At 41.1% G+C, this 19,321-nt stretch overlaps 1 protein-coding gene across 4 annotated transcripts in view; it reads left to right on the plus strand.

Moving 5' to 3' along the window:
- The first annotated feature begins 739 nt into the window (after positions 1–739).
- Positions 740–19,321, plus strand: part of LOC123994805 (AP-2 complex subunit mu) — a 51,593-nt gene continuing 33,011 nt past the window's right edge. For 2 of the 4 annotated variants that reach the window (XM_046297805.1, XM_046297804.1), the window contains exons 1-2: positions 741–916; positions 7,312–7,423. In XM_046297805.1, the coding sequence (XP_046153761.1) occupies positions 7,350–7,423 (74 nt within the window). In that variant the 5' untranslated portion in view covers positions 741–916; positions 7,312–7,349. Of the gene's footprint in view, positions 917–7,311; positions 7,424–19,321 lie in introns of all 4 variants that reach the window. The other 2 variants (XM_046297803.1, XM_046297806.1) reach the window with 2 other exon arrangements.

The raw sequence follows: 19,321 nt of genomic DNA on the forward strand, positions 1-19,321 counted from the left end.
GGAAGGAGACTACCACAAAGGGTTCTACATGGAACCCAAAAGGGTTCTACCTGGAACCAAAAAGGGTTTACCTATGGGGACAGTAGAATAACCCTTTTTGAAACCTTTTTTCTAAGAGTGTAGTGTACTACAGCAAGTGGATCCAATTGAAATAGCATCGCTTCTCATAAAGCAGGTGCAAAATCCTTGTGTCCTGATTCAACAAACACCTCCCTTGGTGAGTCATGTAAAGTTTATCCCATTTCTCTCTTGCTCATTCTCCCTGTCACTCACTCAAACTCACACACATGTGCAGTTGCATAGAAGAGGAACAGATTTGCCAATTACACCCATTTTAACAATGTTTGTTGCAGGAATTATATGACCGATTTCTGAATATTGCATCTTTAACTATGACCAGTATGCTTCATAATATAGCACATAGTATAGTGGGCAGAATTATGACCAGATGCAGAGAGGTTACAATTATGACAAATTGGTAGTATGGTAGTTAGAAAAAAACGTAATATTCTGGTCAAAAAAATACGTTAAAAAAAAACAATTTTCCAACCAGTTCAACCATGTTTTTCCCACTGGGCCTGATTTTGTTTTATATAATACACAATAAAAAAAAATAGTGTGGTTTATTCCACCAAACTAAATGTATATACTAGTCTTGATAATTATTGACAGCAAAATACGACTGTTTTAATATATAAATCCAGCAGTGCTAGCTAGTAGTGGTGGGTGTTCTCACTTCCCTATATCCACGTCAGAGTCAGCTGACAGAGAGGCTCTTTGAAACGGTCGACATCTTGAATTGGAATAAGAAAGTGAAATAATACAAAACCTTGATCTTAACCATACTGTTTAAAAAGTATTGCTTTCAGGACACGTAGCAAAGTCTTGTGATCTAAACGGGCCTGTGCATCTTCAGGTGAGTTCGAGGGAGACCGCTGGGAACAGTAGCAATGCAGTACAATTTGACTGAGACGAGAGCGAACGAGTCGTGACAACCTTGCAGTACCTTGATAGCTAGCTAACAGACACATATCGCATGCTAGCAAGTTGATTAGAAAAGGCCATTTGAAACGAAGAACGGTGTTGTGTTCAGTGATTTGGAAAAAGGGACATGGTTATAGAAATACACAAAAGGACAGAATACCTTAACGGTGATAGGTACAAAAATTGATAGCTAGTTTTCGGTGATAAGCTAACGTTAGCAAATTCTCCGGTCAGGCAGACGTCTAGCTGTAGTAACGTTGGCTAGCTAATTTCAAAACCTCTTACGTCAGCTGACATTAGCAAGCTAGGTACATTGGTTTGTTCCATCCCCATCGGAATCGACGTAACAACGATATTATAACTCGTATGTCATGTGTCAGCGCCCTTTGGCACTAATGATGTTCACAGGCCATTGCAATGTCAAATTGTCAAAATGGATACAAAACCAAATGCCTTGAAAGTAGTTACGATGGTTGACGTTAACTGCTAGGCTATTCTAGAACGCATGTTGATGCATGAAATTAGTAATTTAATAGGATTTGTGTTGATACAGTTTGAATGGATGAATCATTCAATTTTCATTAGTCACATGCGCCGAATACAACCGTTTACTTACGAGGTCTTTGCCAACAATGCAGACTTAAAAATGAAGAAAATGTGCAAATTATAACTGAACAAAAATATAAATGGAACAATTTCACTGAGTTACAGTTCATATAAGGAAATCAGTCAATTGAAATAAACTCATTAGGCCCTAAATCAATTGATTTATCATATCTGGAAATACAGATGAAAAAAAAGGAGAGGCGTGGATCAGAAAACCAGTCAGTATCTGGTGTGACCAGTGGCGATTTTAGCATGTAAAATCTTGGTGGGGCAAACAAAAAAATGTTTTAGATGCATGCCAGCAAAGACACAACGCAACACTAAACTATACATTCATTGCACTATAACAGCGACAAGCGGTGCCCACAAACTGTTAGGGCCTACATAAAGAGAGGCTTACAGAGCTTTCTTTTCAGCACCACGGAGTTCATCCTTACCACCACTACACCTGGCTGTCAGCGGAGCCTTATCTGGCAATGCAACAATTCATTCAGCTTTGTTTACTGCCTTTAAAAAAACAGCTGATATGGCTGACTTTCTTAAACAAATGTGGTTTCTACTGACAATTGAGATGTACAAACTATGGCATGAGAGAACGATGAGCGGATAATAGGCATTCCGTAATTTCGATTAAGACATTAATGAGCGAGCTAAGACGGGCGTAGTCAATATAACTATGTGTTCAGCACTTTTGAAATGTACAGCGACAGAATGCAGAACATGGGCTGCTCTTACAGTATTTTCCCTGCACACCAAGTCAGAACCTCAGGATAAATAAATGGGGCATATAAGCAAACAATGAAAGCTCTTACCATATTAGATGATGACAGTTCTCAAAAACAGGTTATAGGCTACATGTGCAGCACCACCGAGTCAGAACAGTAACGTTAGGTGAAAATATACCAAATTGTTAGGGTGAGGCACATAGGCTACTAACAGCTTACTACACAACATAGACTTAGTATTACTTTCTTAGCCACAGTATACATATCTCCCTGGCATATTACATGATTTCTGCAGCAACATACAATACATTTTTGGACTCCCCTTGGCTTGTGATGTGCTCACTTAAACATGAAGGTGGCCCGCGGGTCCTTTGTGGGCACATTTTGTCATCAAACTTTGTCATCAAAGTCTGGCATTCTCTGGATATATGGTGGGAACTTAGAAAAAAAACACAGCCACTCCATTGAATAGCAGGCTAGTGGTTGCTTTGCAATGCTGATTCCTTCCAAACGACTCATTGTTGAATTTGCGATTTCCAACTTGTTGTGTAATCTTTCTCCAATGGCCGATGAGCACCGATACATTTTATCTATAATTTATCTTCATTAATTCTCTTCATATGACAAGGATAAAAAAGGATTTGCCAGTAGATTGTCGACTTGATTCATGATGATGACTGCTAGCTAAGGCTTTGAAAGATAATGTTGATTTGATCAGTCCAATCAAAACTACTATACATATAATGTGATTTGATGTAATTTTATCTGTGGCCAATGACCTTGGAGTCTTCTTGGAAGGGCACTTGTGATATAACTGTATGGCAGGACCCAAAGGGCTGACATTTTGGATGTCTACCCTTACTAAGGACTTAAACTTGGCGATGACGTAGTGTCCCCATGAGTGACAGAACACTGAGCCCATTACGGCGCAATGCTCCCATTTTCTGCTGACTCGCCACACCACCACAGAAAGCAAGGCTGAAACACCTGCATTTTGTAGCTGCCTTACTCAAGAAAACAAAAAAAGAGACCGTGTGCATTCGGCTTTATTAACTCAATTATATATATATTTACTAGACGTCGACTGATTATGATTTTTCAATGCCAATACCGATTTATTGGAGGACAAAAAAAGCAGATACCGATTTAATCGGCCGATTTAAAAAATGTATTTGTAATAATGACAATTACAACAATACTGAATGAACACTTTTTTAAACTTAATATAATACATCAATAAAATCAATTTAGCCTCAAATAAATAATGAAACATGTTCAATTTGGTTTAAATAATGCAAAAACAAAGTGTTGGAGAAGAAAGTAAAGTGCAATATGTGCCATGTAAGAAAGCTAACGTTTCAGTTCCTTGCTCAGAACATGAGAACATATGAAAGCTGGTGGTTCCTTTTAACATGAGTCTTCAATATTCCCGGGTAAGAAGTTTTAGGTTGTAGTTATTATAGAAATTATAGGACAATTTCCTTCTATACCATTTGTATTTCATTAACCTTTGACTATTGGATGTTCTTATAGGCACTTTAGTATTGCCAGTGTAACGGTATAGCTTTCGTCCCTCTCCTCGCTCCTCCCTGGGCTCGAACCAGCAACCCTACGACAACAGCCACCATCGAAGCAGCATTGCCCATGCAGAGCAAGGGGAACAACTACTAGAAGGCTCAGAGCGAGTGACATTTGAAACGCTATTAGCGCGCTAACTAGCTAGCCATTTCACTTCGTTTACACCAGCCTCATCTCGGGAGTTGATAGGCTTGAAGTCATAAACAGCGCAATGCTTGACGCACAACGAAGAGCTGCTTGCAAAATGCACGAAAGTGCTGTTTGAATTCATGTTTACGCGTCTGCTTCTGCCTACCACCGTAACAGGCAGTCTCCTTGTGGAGTGCAACGAGAGAGAGGCAGGTCGTTATTGCGTTGGACTAGTTAACTGTAAGTTTGCAAGATTGGATCCCCCGAGCTGACAAGGTGAAAATCTGTCGTTCTGCCCCTGAACGAGGCAGTTAACCCACCGATCCTAGGCCGTCATTGAAAATAAGAATGTGTTCTTAACTGACTTGCCTAGTTATATAGAAATAAAAAAAATCGGCGCCCAGAAATACAAGAGAGCAGTCACGTGTGTTTTTGAGGCAAAAGTCCCGGGTTTGAGCCTCTGTTACGAGCTGAATCGAGCGGAACACGTACTCTAAGCAAGCAGTGTTTTTTACGTAATGTCACACACGCATACGTATATACCAGCTCTGTACACAAGCTTGACTGTGTCTGGCTGGCCACATGACAACTGTTTCACTATTACTGTTGCCCTTTTATAGGGAGCAGAGGCGGACAGCCCACCCTGGTTGTCATCTTATTAAGGTCTTTGCAGACTGTACGTAGGATTCAGTCTTTTACAATTATCACGTCACACTGTGCGATGTTACCGAGTATGCATCTTTGGAAATAGTTTTTACATAGAAAATTTGTCTGAACTCAAAATCAAATATGCTTCCCCAAAATAACACGATAGAAAGTTTTTTTTAGAGTAATAAAATCCCAACAGGTAGCAGAATTTCAGATGTGTCATGTAAATAAGATTTATTCGGTAAAACGTTCTTGCACAGCATGTAGGCTAAGCATTTTAACCAAACCTACAGTGGGGCAAAAAAGTATTTAGTCAGCCACCAATTGTGCAAGTTCTCCCACTTAAAAATATGAGAGATGTCTGTAATTTTCATCATAGTTACACTTCAACTATGACAGACAAAATGAGAAAAAAATCCAGAAAATCACATTGTAGGATTTTTTATGAATTTATTTGCAAATTATGGTGGAAAATAAGTATTTGGTCACCAACAAACAAGCAAGATTTCTGGCTCTCACAGACCTGTAACTTCTTCTTTAAGAGGCTCCTCTGTCCTCCACTCGTTACCTGTATTAATGCACCTGTTTGAACTTATCAGTATAAAAGACACCTGTCCACAACCTCAAACAGTCACACTCCAAACTTCACTATGGCCAAGACCAAAGAGCTGTCAAAGGACACCCGAAACAAAATTGTAGACCTGCACCAGTCTGGGAAGACTGAATCTGCAATAGGTAAGCAGCTTGGTTTGAAGAAATCAACTGTGGGAGCAATTATTAGGAAATGGAAGACATACAAGACCACTAATAATCTCCCTCGATCTGGGGCTCCACGCAAGGTCTCGCCCGTGGGGTCAAAATGATCACAAGAACGGTGAGTAAAAATTCCAGAACCACACGGGGGGACCTAGTGAATGACCTGCAGAGAGCTGGGACCAAAGTAACAAAGCCTACCATCAGCAAGGGCATTGAAGATGAAACGTGGCTGGGTCTTTCAGCATGACAATGATCCCAAACACACTGCCCGGGCAACGAAGGAGTGGCTTCGTAAGAAGCATTTCAAGGTTCTGGAGTGGCCAAGCCAGTCTCCAGATCTCAACCCCATAGAAAATCTTTGGAGGGAGTTGAAAGTCTGTGTTGCCCAGCAACAGCCCCAAAACATCACTGCTCTAGAGGAGATCTGCATTGAGGAATGGGCCAAAATACCAGCAACCATGTGTGAAGACTTACAGAAAACATTTGACCTCTAACATTGCCAACAAAGGTTATATAACAAAGTATTGAGAAAAGCTTTTGTTATTGACCAAATAGTTATTTTCCACCATAATTTGCAAATAAATTCATTAAAAATCCTACAATGTGATTTTCTGGAAATCTGAGATGACAGTGTTGTTAACAAAAGGCTAAGCTTGTGTTAGAATATATTTATTTCATTTCATTTGCGATTTTCTTGAATAGGAAACGTTGCGTTATGGTAATGAGCTTGAGGCTATGATTACACTACCGGATACGGGATTGCTCGTCGCTAGAGGTTAAAAAAGTTACAGGTCTGTGAGAGCCAGAAATATTGCTTGTTTGTTATTGACCAAATACTTATTTTCCACCATAATTTGCAAATAAATTCATTAAAAATCCTACAATGTGATTTTCTGGAATTTTTCACCCTCATTTTGTCTGTCATAGTTGAAGTGTACCTATGATGAAAATTACAGGCCTCTCATCTTTTTAAGTGGGAGATCTTGCACAATTGGTGACTGACTAAATACTTTTTTGCCCCACTGTATATTAATCTGACTATTCACACACACTCTGTGCAGGCCATTTCCCAATTTGTCATTCACCAGGATCGGCTTAACACAATAAAGGCAAAACAAATCTGATACTGGTAGGCCTACGACCGTACGTATCGGTACTTAATCGGCAGACCTAGACCCGGTCACACTGAACGAGCCAAGATGTCCGACAATCTTTTACGTCCTAAGAATTTGCCTACTACGTGGAAGTTGTCTAGGACATCAAAATCGTGACATTAGACGGCTAAATTTGTGTAGTCTGCAAAGGCCTTTAGCCAGCTCTCTGCTCGAACAGGGGTGGAGTGGGTCCTTCAATCAAGCTCAATCATGACACAAATTGGAAATGTGCTTCCTATGGCAACTGAAGGTCAAATGAAATGGCAGATGTTTTTAATTCGTTAACAAATCTGCCTACTTGACATCGCTCCTCTAAGTAGTGTTCATTAGGGCGCATAATGGAAAATGTTTTAAACTACTTGCACCAAAACACATGTATCAATTATTGGCTTTTTAGGTAGGTCCCTCCCTGTTTGTATGCTTTCTTCATTTTGGGACCTAATGAACACCACCCTGATTCCCCTCCTTGTTTCTGTGTGTTAACTATAGTCATGTCTTTCCAGGAGCAGTAATCTGGTATAGGCCTATTTTATTGGTCTTCTTTATTGGTCCTCTTTAGTCATATATGTGATTTTATTTCTGAATTCCTCCTGACTCAAAATGTTTCCAAAGGAAGCCTTTTCCCCCTCTGATTTTTATATTGTTGTGCTGACTGCTGATCTCTCTCTCTCTCTCTCTCTCTCTCTCTCTCTCTCTCTCTCTCTCTCTCTCTCTCTCTCTCTCATATGCAGTCATCCTCATGGCCTGTTATGACTGAGAGGCTGCCATCATGATTGGAGGATTGTTCATCTACAACCACAAGGGGGAGGTGCTGATCTCCCGCGTCTACCGCGATGACATAGGGTAAGTCCAAAGAGTAGTGGAGCACGGTATACTGAAACTTCAGTACTTTTCTATAAAAAACAACCTGGGGGGATGAATGGGCCAATTGTAAACTGGGGATGATTAAGTGGCCATGATGATATGAAGGCCAGATTGTGAATTCAACCCCGGTGTCCTGGCTAACACTCTTACGATAAGTGCCATGGGATCTTTAGTGACCACAGAGAGTCAGAACACCCGTTTAACGTCCCACAGGGAAATGTCCCCAATCATTTTTTAGACCATAGGAATGGGTGCCTCCTACTGGCCCTCCAACACCACTTTCAGCAGCACTTCCAGCAGCACTTCCAGCAGCGTCTGGTTTCCCATCCCCTTTATAGCGTGAGGGCAAAGTGCCTGCTCCTCTTAGTCATCCATTGCTAGGTTGTGTGGGCTGCATTGTTAGCTCCCCACCCATGCTGCACAAACACTTGAATAATGGAAGATGTAGAAAAGTTGAAACTGTTAATTGCTGTTTGCAAAACAATGTCCATACAGGCTAGAACACTTTTACAATGAGAGACTATACTGGTAGCTTCCTGCTTTAATTGTAGGCTTACTTTCCTTGCTAGCTTACAGCTGAATTCACTAACCTAGTACATTGTTTGTGATGGCTTTGAAATCAGTATGTTTTGCGTTAATTGTCACCAAAAACATTGTTAATAAACTCATTCACTTCTTCGTCTCCCTCACCTCCCGCCTGGTTTCCACTAGATTCCATAGCCACATTCTACCTTGTGAGGGACGTCATTACTTAGAGACAACACAAAATTTGATAAAAGAAGAGCTTGCTGCTTCTATGCAAATGTTGATCAGTACAATAAAATCATGTTCTCCTAGCAGTTGCCAATCAAATAAGTCGTAAATGGAAGGAAGGGATTGTTTGTCATCTGTAGCCCCACGAAATCGGCTCAAACAAACTCAATAACTCAATGCATGCATACACTCCTATTGAATAATATGCATTTACCTGTATTATGAATAGACCTAGGCAACATCTTGATTTACCCAGTTTATCAGTAGATACTTCAAATAAATGACCATTATGTTATTTAGTAGTTAGATTGGTAAAATTGGTAATGTATGATAGTAATATAAAGAAATGGTAAGAGAAGCTTAGGCCTAGCCCCAGAAAGATAGAGATATGCTGACAGCATGCTACGACACCGACAGGCATTTCTTTACCCTTGTCAGGTAGGCTACTGCGTCTGCTTTACAGATATATGCGTACAGATGGAGGCTAATTCGTTCATTTTCTTTCCAAATATATATTTTTTAAGATAAGCATTATATTGTTAGATTATAGCAGTAACTCTGGTAGGCCTGAACGGATCTTCCTCACCTCAAGTTCAACTGTCAGTCAGTGGGCCCCGGCACTCCAACTGTCTTCATATCATAGCCCTGCAGTAGGGCTATAGACTAATTATAGCCACACCAGACATTTACATTTACATTTAAGTCATTTAGCAGACGCTCTTATCCAGAGCGACTTACAAATTGGACAAATCCGTCACAAAAGTTTCAAACTTTATTAGGGTAATATCAAAAGTAAGTCAAGTCCATTGTTTATAGGGACAATACAAGCAGACTATTATATTGAAGCAAACACAACATTACATATGGAACTCAACTTGGCAAAAAATAATGTCTCAACAGAATGGTTTAAAACAGGTTATACACTGAGTACAAAACATTAGGAACACCTTCCTAATATTGCATTCCACCTGCTTTTGCCCTCAGAACAGCTTCAATTTGTCAGGGCATGGACCCTACAAGGTGTTGAAAGCGTTCTACAGGGATGCGGGCCCATGTTGACTACAATGCTTTCCACAGTTGTGTCAAGTTGGCTGGATGTCCTTTGAGTGGTGGACCATTCTTGATACACACGGGAAACTGTTGAGCATAGAAAAAAACCTAGCAGCGCTGCAGTTCTTGACACACTCAAACCGGTGCACCTGGCACCTACAGTGGTTCCTCCTTTAAAAGCTGTGAGCTTACACCGCGGGACTTAGAGGTACCCAGTGTCACGGCTTCATTGCTCCAGACCACCACAAGGGGGAGGTAGAGCACTCATTATGCTTTTGGGTCCCAAGGTTTTCATATGACCAATCATATCGAGTGGTTCCAATGACAAATTTGACGTTATGCCACCCGTCGCTGGTGACTTTTCTTCAGCAAAGATGACTGACAAAACATTACGGTGGAAGCAAATGTAAGTAATTATAACGTCATAACAAGTCAAGCAAAAAATGTACAATTGAGAGGAATATATTAGTTAACTTCTTGGTGACGGGGCAGTATTTTCACATCCGGATGAAAAGCATGTCCAAATTCAACTGCCTGCTACTCATCCCCAGAAGATAAGATATACATATTATTAGTAGATTTGGATAGAAAACACTCTGAAGTTTCTAAAACTGTTTGAATCATGTCTGTGAGAAAACAGAACTTATTTAGCAGGCAAAACCGCGAGGGACAAACCATTCAGATTTTTTTTTTTTGGGGGGGGTTTCACTCTTTTCAATGAGGTTACATTGGGAATCCAGATTTCTAAGGGACCTTCTTGCAGTTCCGACCGCTTCCACTGGATGTCACCAGTCTTTAGAAATTGGTTGAGGTTTTTCCTTTGTGTAGTGAAGAAGTAGCCCTGTTCAAAACGAGGGTCACTTCAAGTGTACTGTTAAGAGGCGTCAGTTTGTTTTCCTCCTGTATTGAACACAGATCATCCCGTCTTCTATTTTACGGACTATTTACGTAAAAAAATACCTAAAGTTGTATTACAAAGGTAGTTTGAAATGTTTTGGTAACGTTTACAGGTAACCTTTGAGATATTTTGTAGTCACATTGTTCAAGTTGGAACCAGAGTTTTTCTGGATCAAATGCGCCAAATAAATGGACATTTTGGATATATATCGACTGAATTAATCGAACAAAGGGACCATTTGTGATGTTTATGGGACATATTGGAGTGCCAACAAAAGAAGCTCGTCAAAGGTAAGGCATGATTTATATTTTTATTTCTGCGTTTTGTGTCGCGCCTGCAGGGTTGAAATATGTTTTCTCTTTGTTTATGGAGGTGCTACCCTCAGATAATAGCATTGTTTGCTTTCGCTGAAAAGCCTTTTTGAAATCTGACATGTTGGCTGGATTCACAACAAGTGTAAGCTTTAATTTGGTATCTTACATGTGTGATTTCATGAGTTAGTTTTTTATAGTAATTTATTTGAATTTGGCGCTCTGCATTTTCACTGGCTTTTGGCCAGGTGGGACGCATATCCCAGAGGTTATTAATGTAGAGACAAACGTTTGCATATTATTTTGTCATAAAGTTAATTTACGAAAATCGCTACATTAGCAAGCTAGCTAGTGTTAGGAGATGCAGCTGAAGTAACATACAGTTGAAGTCGGAAGTTTACATACACCTTAGCCAAATACATTTAAAATCAGTTTTTCACAGTTCCAGACAGTTAATCCTAGTAAAAACTCCCTGTCTTAGGTCAGTTAGGCTCACCACTTTATTTTAAGAACATGAAATGTCAGAATAATAGTAGTGATTTATTTCAGCCTATTTATTTCATCACATTCCCAGTGGGTCAGAAGTGTACATGCACTCAATTAGTATTTTGTAGCATTGCCTTTAAATTGTTTAACTTTGGTCAAAATTTTGTAGCATTGCCTTTAAATTGTTTAACTTTGGTCAAATGTTTCAGGTAGCCTTCCACAAGCTTCCCACAATAAGTTGGGTGAATTTTGGCCCATTCCTCCTGACAGAGCTGGTGTAACTGAGTCAGGTTTGTAGGCCTCCTTGCTCTCTCACACTTTTTCAGTTCTGCCCAAACATTGTCTATAGGATTGAGGTCAGGGCTTTGATGGCCCCTCCAATACCTTGACTTTGTTGTTCTTATGCCATTTTGCCACAACTTTGGAAGTATGCTTGGGGTCATTGTCCATTTGGAAGACCCATTTGCGACCAAGATTTAACTTCCTGATTGATGTCTTGAGATGTTGCTTCAATATATCAACATCATTTTCCTAACTCATGATGCCAGCAAAGCACCCCCACAACATGATGCTGCCATCCCCATGCTTCACGGTTGGGATGGTGTTCTTCGGCTTGCAAGCCTCCCCCTTTTCATCCAAACACAACGATGGTCACTATGGCCAAATAACATTTTTCTTTCATCAGACCAGAGGACATTTCTCCAAAAAGTATGATCTTTGTCCCCATGTGCAGTTGCAAACCGTAGTCTGGCTTTTGTATGGCGGTTTTGTAGCAGTCGTTTCTTCCTTGCTGAGCGGCCTTTCAGGTTATCAAATAAAATAAAATGTATTTATATAGCCCTTCGTACATCAGCTGATATCTCAAAGTGCTGTACAGAAACCCAGCCTAAAACCCCAAACAGCAAGCAATGCAGGTGTAGAAGCACGGTGGCTAGCAAAAACTCCCTAGAACGGCCAAAACCTAGGAAGAAACCTAGAGAGGACCCAGGCTATGTGGGGTGGCCAGCATGGTCCTAGGGCTCAGGTCCTCCAAGAGAGAGCGAGAAAGGAGAGAATTAGAGAACGCACACTTAGATTCACACAGGACACCGAATAGGACAGGAGAAGTACTCCAGATAGAACAAACTGACCCTAGCCCCCCGACACACAAACTACTGCAGCATAAATACTGGAGGCTGAGACAGGAGAGGACAGGAGACACTGTGGCCCCATCCGAGGACACCCCCGGACAGGGCCAAACAGGAAGGATATAACCCCACCCACTTTGCCAAAGCACAGCCCCCACACCACTAGAGGGATATATTCAACCACCAACTTACCATCCTGAGACAAGGCTGAGTATAGCCCACAAAGATCTCCGCCACGGCACAACCCAAGGGGGGGCGCCAACCCAGACAGGATGACCACAACAGTGAATCAACCCACTCAGGTGACGCACCCCCTACAGGGACGGCATGAGAGAGCCCCAGTAAGCCAGTGACTCAGCCCCTGTAATAGGGTTAGAGGCAGAGAATCCCAGTGGAAAGAGGGGAACCGGCCAGGCAGAGACAGCAAGGGCGGTTCGTTGCTCCAGAGCCTTTCCGTTCACCTTCCCACTCCTGGGCCAGACTACACTCAATCATATGACCCACTGAAGAGATGAGTCTTCAGTAAGGACTAAAAGGTTGAGACAGAGTTTGCGTCTCTGACATGGGTAGGCAGACCGTTCCATAAAAATGGAGCTCTATAGGAGAAAGCCCTGCCTCCAGCTGTTTGCTTAGAAATTCTAGGGACAATTAGGAGGCCTGCGTCTTGTGACCATAGCGTACGTGTAGGTATGTACGGCAGGACCAAATCAGAGAGATAGGTAGGAGCAAGCCCATGTAATGCTTTGTAGGTTAGCAGTAAAACCTTGAAATCAGCCCTTGCTTTGACAGGAAGTCAGTGTAGAGAGGCTAGCACTGGAGTAATATGATCAAATTTTTTGTTTCTAGTCAGGATTCTAGCAGCCGTATTTAGCACTAACTGAAGTTTATTTAGTGCTTTATCCGGGTAGCCGGAAAGTAGAGCATTGCAGTAGTCTAACCTAGAAGTGACAAAAGCATGGATTAATTTTTCTGCATCATTTTTGGACAGACAGTTTCTGATTTTTACAATATTACATAGATGGAAAAAAGCTGTCCTCGAAATGGTCTTGATATGTTCTTCAAAAGAGAGATCAGGGTCCAGAGTAACGCCGAGGTCCTTCACAGTTTTATTTGAGACGACTGTACAACCATTAAGATTAATTGTCAGATTCAACAGAAGATCTTTGTTTCTTGGGACCTAGAGCATCTCTGTTTTGTCCGAGTTTAATAGTAGAAAGTTTGCAGCCATCCACTTTCTTATGTCTGAAACACATGCTTCTAACGAGGGCAATTTTGGGGCTTCACCATGTTTCATTGAAATGTACAGCTGTGTGTCATCCACATAGCAGTGAAAGTTAACATTATGTTTTTGAATAACATCCCCAAGAGGTAAAATGTATAGTGAAAACAATAGTCGTCCTTATGTCGACATAGGACTCATTTTACTGTGGATATTCAGTGGGGCAAAAAAAGTATTTAGTCAGCCACCAATTGTGCAAGTTCTCCCACTTAAAAAGGTGAGAGAGAGGCCTGTAATTTTCATCATAGGTACACTTCAACTATGACAGACAAAATGAGGGTGAAAAATTCCAGAAAATCACATTGTAGGATTTTTAATGAATTTATTTGCAAATTATGGTGGAAAATAAGTATTTGGTCAATAACAAACAAGCAATATTTCTGGCTCTCACAGACCTGTAACTTTTTTAACCTCTAGCGACGAGCAATCCCGTATCCGGTAGTGTAATCATAGCCTCAAGCTCATTACCATAACGCAACGTTTCCTATTCAAGAAAATCGCAAATGAAATGAAATAAATATATTCTAACACAAGCTTAGCCTTTTGTTAACAACACTGTCATCTCAGATTTTCAAAATATGTTTTTCAACCAAAGCTACACAAGCGTTTTGTGTAAGAGTATTGATAGCCTAGCATAGCATTAAACCTAGCATTCAGCAGGCAACATTTTCACAAAAACAAGAAAAGCATTCAAATAAAATCATTTACCTTTGAAGAACTTTGGATGTTTTCAATGACGAGACTCTTAGTTAGATAGCAAATGTTCATTTTTTCCAAAGAGATTATTTGTGTAGACGAAATAGCTCCGTTTTGTTCATCACGTTTGGCTAAGAAAAAGACTGGAAAATGCAGTCACTTACAACGCCAAACTTTTTTCCAAATTAGCTCCATAATATTGACAGAAACATGGCAAATGTTGTTTAGAATCCTCAAGGTGTTTTTCACATATCTATTCGATAATATATCAGTGGTGGCAGTTGGCTTCTCATCAGAAGCAAACGGAAAAATACTGCAGCTGGAGATTACGCAATAATTGCGACGGAGGACAACAAGCGACCACCTGGTAGATGTAGTCTCTTATGGTCAATCTTCCAATGATATGCCTACAAATACGTCACAATGCTGTCGACACCTTGGGGAAGCGACAGAAAGCCTAAGCTCATTCGTGGCCCATTCACAGCCATATAAGGAGTCATTGGCATGAGGCGGTTTCAAAAAATGTGGCACTTCCTGATTGGATTTTTATCTGTTTTTTCTTCTTCTGTAACATCAGTTCTGTGGCACTCACAGACAATATCTTTACAGTTTTGGAAACGTCAGTGTTTTCTTTCCAAAGCTGTCAATTATATGCATAATCGCATCTTTTCATGACAAAATATCTTGTTTAAAACGGGTATGTTTTTCATCCAAAAATGTAAATAGCGCCCCTATATCCAAGAAGTTAAGAGACTCCTCTCCTCCACTCGTTACCTGTATTAATGGCACCTGTTTGAACTTGTTATCTGTATAAAAGACACCTGTCCACAACCTCAAACAGTCACACTCCAAACTCCACTATGGCCAAGACCAAAGAGCTGTCAAAGGACACCAGAAACAAAATTATAGACCTGCAAGCAGCTTGGTTCGAAGAAATCAACTGTGGGAGCAATTATTAGGAAATGGAAGACCTACAAGACCACTTATAATCTCCCTCGATCTGGGGCTTCACGCAAGATCTCACCCCGTGGGGTCAAAATGATCACAAGAACGGTGAGCAAAAATTCCAGAACCACACGAGGGGACCTAGTGAATGACCTGCAGAGAGCTGGGACCAAAGTAACAAAGCCTACCATCAGTAACACACTACGCCATGCGTCCTCCGAAACGGAACACAACCCAACCAAGCCGCACTGCTTAACACAGCTCGCATCCAACCCAGAAGCAAGCCGCACCGATGTGTCGGAGGAAACACAGTGCACCTTGCGACCTGGTCAGTGAGCACTGCGCCAGTCCCACCACAGGAGTCGCTAGTGCGCGATGAGACAAGGATATACCTACCGGCCAAACCCTCCCTAACCCGGTCGACGCTAGGCCAATTGTGCGTCGCCCCATGGACCATCCCGGTCGCGGCCAGCTGTGACAGAGCCTGGGCTCGAACCCAGAGTCTCTGGTGGCACAGCTAGCACTGCGATGCAGTGCCTTAGACCAGTGCGCCACCCGGGAATCCTAAACAATAATTTTTGATTAAAAAGTCAAATGTTTTGCTCTCGACAAAAAGACACAAGTGTACCTCCATAGAATATAACAATTTGCCTGTGAATAACCAGCCCTTCATACGAACTTGCTATGCAAAATTCTTGACGCATAACCGAAGGTCCTGCCAGCATGCCCACAAGCAAGCCACTTGGGTGGAGAATGACGCGCGAAAGAGGGCGAGGAACGAGAAGGGAGTAACATCAGTTTGTTGGGGAGGCGGGAATAATAGCTTAACAATAGACCCTTCAACCTTTACTAAAGAATAGTCTAAGAGCCGAGCTAGGTGTGAAAACCCCCCGTCCTTTCACAGACCAGATTTGCCTTAACAACCAAGGGGGAGTTAGTGTACTGATTCTTTTGGGGCCCAATGCACGACTGTGTCTCTAACTGACAATGCATGGGCATTATAAACCAAATAATAAACTGATAATTGTGCACAAGTTCAAATGAAGCAAGCAGGGAGCAGGTTTCCCGATAGCGCGCAGGACATTGACTGTGCACCAAAAGCATGCTCAAGCCGCAGAGTCGAAAGAGCGCATGCTCACAGTAGCTTGCTACTCAATGTAATAAAGTAATGACTTTTCAATTAAGTTACCTTACACGTTATGTTGGCTGACAATTTGTTAGCTACGCTGTCCTTGCGAACCACATAGCATATCATTACAGCAGTATATACCGGTATGTTAGCTAGCTACCTAACGTTAGTAGTTATACATCAAACTTGCCAGTACGTTAACTACAGGATATCTAACTAACCAACGTTTATTGACTTGATTATTCCCGGCATTGTTAGCTAAATAGTATTGTCGTTGTGTGTTCGCAATGGACATTCGGGGGCTTTCGTAAATCCGCTCTGGCTATCTACTCCGATTTCAGAGGACTCTCGTCTGGGTGTACCAGAGTGCAGAATTAATTATTTAACGAGCGCTTGACACCCGTTGAAAATGGCCGGAGTCAGTAAACGTCGGCAAAAAATCTGAATTAAATTGTTTCCAGCAGCACAGTCACCAATGCTCACGTTAACACACAAACTGCCAAACCAGCTCTGCTAGGGCGAGTAAAATGGTCAGGGTTGTCTCATTTGTGTCTGGCTGGCTTGCTAGCTACTTCCAATGTCATCTTGGGTGCTTGACTGCCGTTGTAAGGCCAGAACGCTCAAATCAACCCTACTCCTCGGCCTGAATGTCCAGTGTGTGCTCCGAGCGAAACGGTCTGAATTTACAAACGGACAATCTGACAGCGCTCTGAATTTATGAGCACAGGCACTCCAGATTGAATTTAACTAGGCAAGTCAGTTAAGAACAAATATGTATTTACAAGGACAGCCTACTCCTTCCTCCCCGTCGGGGAATTGAACCCCGGTCTTCCGCGTGCCCTGACCGCACGACACAGGGATTCTTAGCTAAATATCCCAGTACTGTACTGCCCAACGTCACGCTGTACATGTTTTACATTCCATCCTCACGGAAACGTTTTGTTTGGAATAGAAACACTATAATGTTAATTGAATTAATTAAGCAAGTACCAGTCAAAAGTTTGGACACCTACTAATTCCAGAATTTGTCTTTATTTTTTAAAACTATTTTCTACCTTGTAGAATAATAGTGAAGACATCACAGCTATGAAATAACAAATGGAATCAGTTAAGAACAAATTCTTATTTTCCAGGACAGCCTACTCCTTCCTCCCCGTCGGGGAATTGAACCCCGGTCTCCCACGTGCCCGAATTCTGTAATACAGACATGGCCTGCTCTCCCTTATGTAAGGAATTAGGCACTTGCCCATGTTTACTGCAGTATGTATTGTAGGCTATGTTTACTTGTCAGACTGCACAGTAGCCTAATAAACAAGTACAGGTTGCTTATATCTTCAAAATGCTTTATTATCCAAATGTAAAAGCATATACTGTACCGTACTTTATTTCGTCATCAGCATCTTTATGCTTTCGTTATAAAATAATTATAAATACTCTTTAAAAATGCAGATGTTGATTTAGTTATGGATCATAACAAATTACTATGGGAATAAATATCACTGATTTACAGAAATATTGGAACAAAGTTGTCTAATGAAGGCAAACAAATTAGAATCCTCCAATACTGTAGCCTACTCCTGATTGTCACGTTGTACAGCACCATATTTTCCATTCCAACTTAGCAGAAACCCTGAGGGTTTCGTTTGTCATTTTTCTCAGAATAGAAACACCATGGTATTAATCAATTTCTTAAAGCCAAATTTCTTAAAATCAATCCCATATACTATGTAATTAAAAGAACGGTTTTAAATTCTCTGGTAATGCCAATATGGAAGACTATCAAATGCTTCTCAAATATGCCCTCTAGTGGTCAAACTAGCAATAACAGAATAAATGTCTGAGAATTAAATAACCTGCTACAGAATGCTGCAGCAGCACGCAAGGTGTGCTGCAGTATGACACAACTTTTAAGGAGCAACCACTGGACTACCATACTCTGGTCAAAGGCACTTAAATATTTACTTGCCCATTCACCCTCTGGATGGCACACACACACAATCCATGTCTCGAGGCTTAAAAATCCTTTAACATGTCTCCTCCCCTTCATCTACACCAGTGGTCACCAACCTTTTTTGAGTCGATCACTTTTTGAGTCCTCAGTTGACACAGACTAAAGGGGGACACCGCCTTCTAGCTGATGGCAACTCGAGTCGCACCGCATTATTTCTGCGTCATGCACAAATTCATGTTGTTACTCCTATGACCAGAGAAAGTTAAATATTCCTTATTAATATAAAAAAAGGCCCAAGCTGCTAATAACAACAATAGATACACTTTCCTATTCATTCATTGTAAAATGGGCACATGTTGCCTACCCGGCGTCAGGACAGCTGAATCAGGTGCACCCAACCGCATGAGACTTAATTAAAAAAAAATTGTAACGCTAGGTTTTATCGTTGGCCATCGACTGAATGCTTTGGAGATCGACCGGTTGGTGACAACTGATCTACACTGATTGAAGTGGATTTAACAGGTGACATCAATACAGCTTTCACCCGGATTCACCTTTTCATTCTAAAGGAAAGAGCAGGTGTTTCTAATGTTTTGTACACTGTGTATTGCAGCAATTACCAACAAATGCTCGTGCCAACCGTACCCAAAAAATGACAGCAATCGGTTAATGTTATTTATTTACAACTGACTTTCATATAACTTAATAAGGAGCAAACAATTAAAAAGACAGATCTCACTTAATTTTGCCAACAAAAATGTCTCAACAGAATGAAACACAACAAGTGCATATTTAAAGAGCTGGTTTAGATTAATAAATAGGCTTATAATAATAATGAATATAAATGCCCACTACAATATTGTCCACTACATTCCTCTTAGGCAATAGGCATACCACCCCCCCCTGTCTTTTGTTTTACCTCAATGAAAAAGGCCAGGGCTTCTCTCTCTCCCTCTCTCTCTCTCTCGTAGCAGGCGCATGCACGTAAGACAGCGCATAAGGAGTGAGAGAATGGTGCTTAATTAAGCATGACATCGGGATGCCTGCTACAATTTTATTTCATAGCTTTCCTTTGTTTTGCCAGTGTTAGGTTCTAAATATCAGAGTAAGAACTCGACGGACATTATGAAAGCTTTAACCAAGTTTATCCATCCCAAAGGATCGAACAGCTGAACAGAGAAAGACATATTCACACAAGCACTGATATTTAATCCTTTCTCCTATGCTGAGTCTCCGGCACATCTGAACAGCC

This window comes from Oncorhynchus gorbuscha, linkage group LG14 (genome assembly GCF_021184085.1).
Source record: "Oncorhynchus gorbuscha isolate QuinsamMale2020 ecotype Even-year linkage group LG14, OgorEven_v1.0, whole genome shotgun sequence".
NCBI classification, from domain to species: Eukaryota; Metazoa; Chordata; class Actinopteri; order Salmoniformes; family Salmonidae; genus Oncorhynchus; species Oncorhynchus gorbuscha.